This window comes from Helianthus annuus, chromosome 17, assembly GCF_002127325.2.
Source record: "Helianthus annuus cultivar XRQ/B chromosome 17, HanXRQr2.0-SUNRISE, whole genome shotgun sequence".
NCBI classification, from domain to species: domain Eukaryota; kingdom Viridiplantae; phylum Streptophyta; class Magnoliopsida; order Asterales; family Asteraceae; genus Helianthus; species Helianthus annuus.
Window position 1 is genome coordinate 56752379 of NC_035449.2, and position 6562 is coordinate 56758940.

Sequence of the window (6562 nt, forward strand, 5' to 3'; positions counted from 1 at the left end):
AAGAAAAAGACTAAAAGTCAAGAATCAAGAGAAGGCTTCGGGGGACTAACTCCCAATGGCGGATCAACGTACCCTAATTGATTACCTGCGGCCCACGGTCGGAATCTCGGAGCCGCTATCAATGCACCGAACGTCGATGCCAACAACTTCGAACTTCGGCCGCATTTGATCCAAATGCTCCAAAATTCCGCAACCTTCCATGGCCTACCCGATAAAGATCCCCATTTACATATTACCAACTTTTTGGAAATATGTGACACTTTCCGGATCAACGGAGCATCAAACGATGTCGTCCGCCTCCGAATGTTCCCATTCTCACTAAAAGACCGAGCCAAGGCTTGGCTTAACACCCTCCCAAGTGGTTCGGTAAACACTTGGGATGAACTTGCCCAAAAATTTCTATATAAGTATTTCCTGCCCTCTAAAACCGCTAAATTAATGACTGAAATAAATACTTATTCACAAGAGGACGGGGAATCCTTATATGAAACTTGGGAAAGGTTCAAAGAGCTATTGAGGAAATGCCCTCATCATGGTCTCGCGGTGTGGCAACAAGTGTTCACTTTCTATAATGGATTGTTACCACACACGAGACAAACACTCGACTCAAGCTCTGGGGACTTCTAGGTAATCGACGCCCAAATGAAATCTATAATCAAATAGAGGAAATTGCTCGAAACAATTTTCAATGGCACACCCCCGAGGCTCAAAGTCTATTGCCCCGGGTGCCTATAAAGTAGATGAGAACACCTCTTTACAAGCCCAAATCGAGGCCCTATCTTCGAAAATTAAAAAATTAGAAATGGCAAAAACGGCCTCGGTTATTGCTTGTGAAGGGTGTGGTGGGCCACATGAAAATTGGAGTTGTATAAAAGAAATGGAAAATCAAACGGAAATGGTAAACTACATTGATAATCGACCTAGACTGTCGGGTCCCCCAACGGGCACCTACAACCAAGGATGGCGGAACCACCCTAACCTTGGTTGAAGGGAGCCCGGGAATAGTAGTAACCAACAAAATCAAAATCAACGACCAAACTTTCAACAGCAACCAAGAAATGAGTCACAAAATTTCTCTCAACAACAACAAGGGGGTCGGGAGAGGCTTGAAGATCTCATCACACGCCTCATCTCCGAAACCGACAAAAGGTACTCGGATCGATTCCTACAAACGGAATCCGACATTAGAAACCACGAGCTAGTATCCAAAACATTGAAAAACAACTAAGCCAACTAGCCCAAAATTTCTCCAAGAGACCACAAGGCGCATTACCTAGAACATGGGTTGTACGAAAGAGTGGTTACTTGGTTTGTATTCGAATGCTATATTTGGTACATTAATTAAAGATAAATGATGTAATTCTTTTAATAGATTCCTTTTAAATGCCCTTCGAGTATGTTAGAAAATTTATAAAGAAAAAAATTTTGAGGTTCGTATTTCCGCTGCGACATTTGGTTATAACGTATTAGAGTCAAACAATTTTTATGTACGTGTCGGTATAAATTTAAGTTAATTCACATTTTGACGTAAATTTTACCGCATGATTTGAGTCAAATATAATATGTTCTTATGCTCATTACTATGTACGTTTCAGTTAATCTACGTTTTGACATACTTAAGTCTTATCTTTTCTTAACGTTGTTATTTTTATATCTTTTACTTTTCTTTATGTTTAGTGTTTTAGTTTGGGGGTTCTTTTTTATTAAACTTATATTTAAGATAGCGTTTACATTTCAATTAACAATTAGTTTATAGCCCGACCAGTTGTCCAATTTAAATTTATTTTTATGGTTGTCGGTCTATATAAAACATGTGTCGATATTCTTTTGAGCATATTTCTTCGGGTTGGTATACTGAACCAAAATAGATATCGACCGAAACCACGCAACGTAGTACGGATAGTCTTAGACCGGAGGGTATGGGCTCCGTCCTCCGGCCCGTCCTCCCGTCGCCGCCCCATCTTCCCACCCCCCATGCCCGTCGCCGCCCCTTCTCTCGTCCAAATCGTCCTCCCCAAGCCGGTTTTGACGGGCCAACTTCCTCTCTCCTCACACACACACATCTATACGTACATACACATATATATATATATAAAGGGGTTCATCCCCCACCCCCTTAGGTCCATCCTCTCCAAGCCTCTCTTATGTGGCGGTGACGTGACGGCCCATCCTCATAGGGATGAGCCAACCATACCCACTGATCTTACTGGTTTAACATATTAACAAACTTTAAGATACCAAAATTGAGCATCTCTTTAATACAACATAAAAAAGTATATTAATTTTGTAACGCATGAAGTTTAGGTGAGAACATGACGATTTCACACCAATCAAATGAATCCATCATTAAATATTTTAGTTATTTTTATAAAGTTGCGTAACCGTCATAATGCAGGGATATTTAATATTTTCTTGTTCAAGGAAATGCTTGTTTAACACACAACATCCACCTTAAATTTATACACAAGAAGTCGGATCTTTTTCCTTCTGTTATGAAAACCATGAACCTTAAACCTCAAGAATTTGTTTTTATTTTTTTTAAACTTAAGGTCAGTTATTATCGATTATCCTAGTATCATATTTAACTTAAAGTTTTCTTTCTCATCCACAATTAACCGTTTTGGTTAAAAAAAAGTTCGTTAATCGGTCTATAGTCTATTTAGTTAGGTTGACGGTTTTGGTTTGAATCGTTTAATCCGGTTAATAGCTAAAATCAAACTTGGATTAAAACTTTTGCTTAGAAATAAATGAAACTGTCGTATAAATACATGACATACATGAACTGAAGTATACATACATAAAATAGAGATATAAATATGACATACATGAACTGAAGGTATAAAAGCTTGAAATATATGAAAATATGAATGGTTTGATTAATTTTGGTTAAACGTTGGTACAAAAAAAATTGATAACCAGTTTTGGTTAATTCGGGTTTGGGTTAATTGGTTTTCAGTTAATTCAATTTTTGGTTGATTTTGGTTTGGTTTCGTGTGTTTTCTGTTCAGTTCCGGTTAACGATTCAACTACTACTCACCTTAGATACTCTTAATCACGTAAAATATCATTTTTTAATTAAAAAAATTATAGCAATATTATACTCAAATTAACGTACAAAATGTTATCTTGAGATAGTTATTTTTTTATAAGAGGATAAAATGTGACCATTAACTAATTAATTAATTATCTAAATTTTATTAAAAAAGAAGAATTGAAATATAACAGTGTTTGAAATATTAATATATCATCATTTTAGGTTGTAACAAAATTCCAAGAACTCCCCCCCCCCCCCCCTTTTTCAAACAAATCAACCAATCAGAGGTCTTGGTGGCATCTTGAGTTGTCATGAACACCACGCCCCCTTTTTTAAGGACGCCCCAAGCCGCCCCCAAACGCCACGTGTCGCAAGACGCCCTCTTTTGAGGACGCCCCACTCCCTTCAGTCTTAATATGCACTAGTGTTATACATTATATATTTTTTTTCAACGATGAGTTTCTTTTTTAGTGACCCAATATCGCTAGTCAAGATCTGTTCAAACTTACGTTGTCTTAAGCGGGTACGCTCTCTATTATAATAATTTATAACACATTTAAGAGTTATTATTTATTTTCAATTACGTATGTGTGAAAACTGAAAAACCACCACCTGTATCTATCCTTATGCAACATTTATATATAATGATACTAAAGACGATATAGCAGATTAGATGAGAAAGGAGTTAATACTTGATGGCTCTCACAACTTCAGCTTCTGCAGTCAAATTTCTCGGACCCACCACCATCATTCACTACCCGACGAGTTAACCCACCCGGATTACCTCCATTTCCGATCATTCAATTCAACCACAACACCCACAGATCTATCTATCTATCTTCTATGTATTTCTTCACACATATGCATATCATCACTTAAATTTTTTCCACAAGTTACATACTGATTCATTCCAGATCACTCCATGGATGTTTCGTTCTCTTCGGCTTCTTCTTCTTCGTCTTCTTCGCTCTCTCCTCACCCGCGTCATCTTCTTCCTCCTTTCACCCCCGTAAGTTTAAAATCCCAGAAATATTAATAATTACAAAGAAAACCTAACCATACGTTATTAAAAAAAAAGTAATATAGGAGAGATAAATAATATTTATAATTATAATAAATCCCTTTTTAACACTTTTATTATTGCTTTTAATATGTTTTTCTCAACGGTGTTTTGTTTTGCAGATACAAGAATGTGAAACAGAAGGGACAGAAGAAAACGAGTCGTGTGAGCCGACGAGTTTAAAAGTTACACCAAGTGATTGTTCCGAAACGAATAAAGAATTATACTGTGTGCATCAACGGACACCCCTCAAATCGTCGAAAAAGAGACCGGAGTCACACGGTGACTCCGGAAACAAATCTGACGACCGAGGGGTGTTGCTCAACAAATGTCGACCGAGTGCTAGAGAAAAGTTCTCGGTCGTTCCACTTGACACCACCACCACCGGACGTCACTCCGGTTCGAGCCCGAACGGGCTATTCAAATCACTTTTCTCATCTTTAAAGAAGAGCCCAAAACCGGGTTCATCTTCGTCCGAAAGATTGACTCCGGTTCCTGTTAAGGAGGAGGAGTGGAAGGGTGCGGTAGCTGAGCTTTCGCATAAGCTCATTCTCGCTACGAAAAAGCGAGATGAAGCCGTGCAAGAAGCTGCACGGCTAAAATGTTCAATGGTTGAGCTTGAAAAGAAGCTAAACAAACTTGAATTGTATTGTCATAATCTAAAATCCGGTCTGGATGACTGCGCGAATGCGAATAAATCAAGTACGATGAATTATGAACCGATCAAGATCGGGGACCATGATCGAGTGATCGAGCATTTCCTTGTGTCGGTTTCGGAGTCTAGGACGTCGATGAGGCATCTCAGCCGTTCGTTAACCGTACAGCTCCCTCAAATCGACGGTGGGAAGTTATACGACCGGATACAGTTACTTCTCCAACCGTATGAGATAAAGATATCGTCAACAACGAACCCGAGGATCTTGCTTTTGTACCTCGAAGCGCTCCTCAACCGAGCGTTTTTCGAGGATTTTGAAGCGCCCGGGTTTAGGAAATCCGGGTCGAATCATACGCTTAACCCGATCCATAGGTGTGAGGAGAATTTTAAATCGTTTATGCGGTTAAAGGAGTTAAGTTGGGAGGTGGTTTTAAACAATGGGACTAAACAGTTTAGTGAGGAGTTTAGTAAGTTTTGCGATCGGAAGATGAGTGAGGTGGTGGGTATGTTGGGGTGGACCCGCGCTTGGCCCGAACAGCTTTTGCAAGCGTTTTTTGGTGCGTCGAAAGCGGTTTGGTTGGTGCACCTTTTGGCTAATTCGGTTCATCCGGGACTACCTATTTTTAGAGTGGAGAAAGGGGTCCGGTTCGATCCAATTTACATGGAGGATATGGGTGGGGATAAAGCGAGGAGGTTCATGTCGCCTACGGTTCGAGTCATGGTCGAACCAGGGTTCTACATCTATGGAAATGTGGTCAAGTGCAAAGTCATATGCAGGTATCATAGCAACAATGGGTACATAAGTGTGTCACCTAATAGTACCCCTTTATGATTAATTTATTGTGTTTTGGGATAGTGTTTATGGTTTGCCTTTCGGACAACTAAAAAGGTTGTGTTTTGGATATTATAGTTATTAGATTATGATCAAAGTGAAAAGGTTTGAGGTTCTTGTTGGTTTTGTCTTGCACATATGTTGTTTGTTGTTGATGATTGAAGTCTATTTGGCTTTTGAAACACTAAACTAAAGTGCTTTAAATTGGGATCCAAAAACAAGGTGGTTGAGATTTGAGAAGTTTGACTTGCTTCAGTTTCATTGTCTTTTCTTTTGTCATGAAATTGTTGATTGGTTAGTAAAAGATCCCTTTTTTTCTATCACAGAAATGAACATGATGACAAATATGGTACTTGCTGCATTCCAGAATCTTTCTTTTCTTTTTCATGAAAAATTACATGAATTTGATGTTTCCTTGAAATCATTTTGTTAATAAATTATAGTTACCAATAAATATTATTGTGTTTAAGAATTAAGATGATATAAAGTATCATTTAAGATAGTTTTTTTTAAGATTTAAATATATGTACATATTGTATTATGTTAGTTGGATTCTGTCAACCACTATGGTTAAGGTTGTTGAGAGTTATGAGATTATAGAAAAACCCAAACCTAATAAGCAAATTATCAAATAATGATCTTTTTTTCTGTTCTAACAAGTTGGTCAAGTGGGTAGTCACTTGGTTTCTCTCTTTAAGGTTCCAAGTTCAACTCTCACTAGCATCACTTTGAAGGACATTGGTGGTGACATTGAAGTTTAGAACTAAGCCTCTCTGGAGGTCGCCAGTTCAAAACCGAGCTGAACCGGGTTTTACCGCGGCCCCTTTGGGCGGGCGGGTATTCCTTGAACTGGTGGTTTGGTGGCTTGGAGATGCATACAAACTCTGACCGTTATAAAGGATGGGATACATTTGCTCGATTGAGGGCATCTCAAGATACGTATCTGGTGATTTAGTTGGCCGTTCAAAAAAATGATGTCTT

The 6562-nt window shown here is 38.6% G+C and overlaps 1 protein-coding gene and 1 non-coding gene across 2 annotated transcripts; one reads left to right on the forward strand and one right to left on the reverse strand.

Annotated features, from left to right (window-relative positions):
* Nucleotides 1–432: 432 nt before the first annotated feature.
* On the reverse strand, nt 433–539 carry LOC118489660. Its single transcript, XR_004887677.1, has one exon. It is a non-coding gene; the product is annotated as a small nucleolar RNA R71 (small nucleolar RNA).
* A 3153-nt stretch (nt 540–3692) lies between these two features.
* On the forward strand, nt 3693–5749 carry LOC110921336 (IRK-interacting protein). The gene is made up of 2 exons (XM_022165636.2): nt 3693–4043; nt 4217–5749. Exons 1-2 carry the CDS (start codon nt 3957–3959, stop codon nt 5579–5581), a joined length of 1452 nt encoding a protein of 483 aa, XP_022021328.1. The 5' UTR covers nt 3693–3956; the 3' UTR covers nt 5582–5749.
* Nucleotides 5750–6562: the final 813 nt, after the last annotated feature.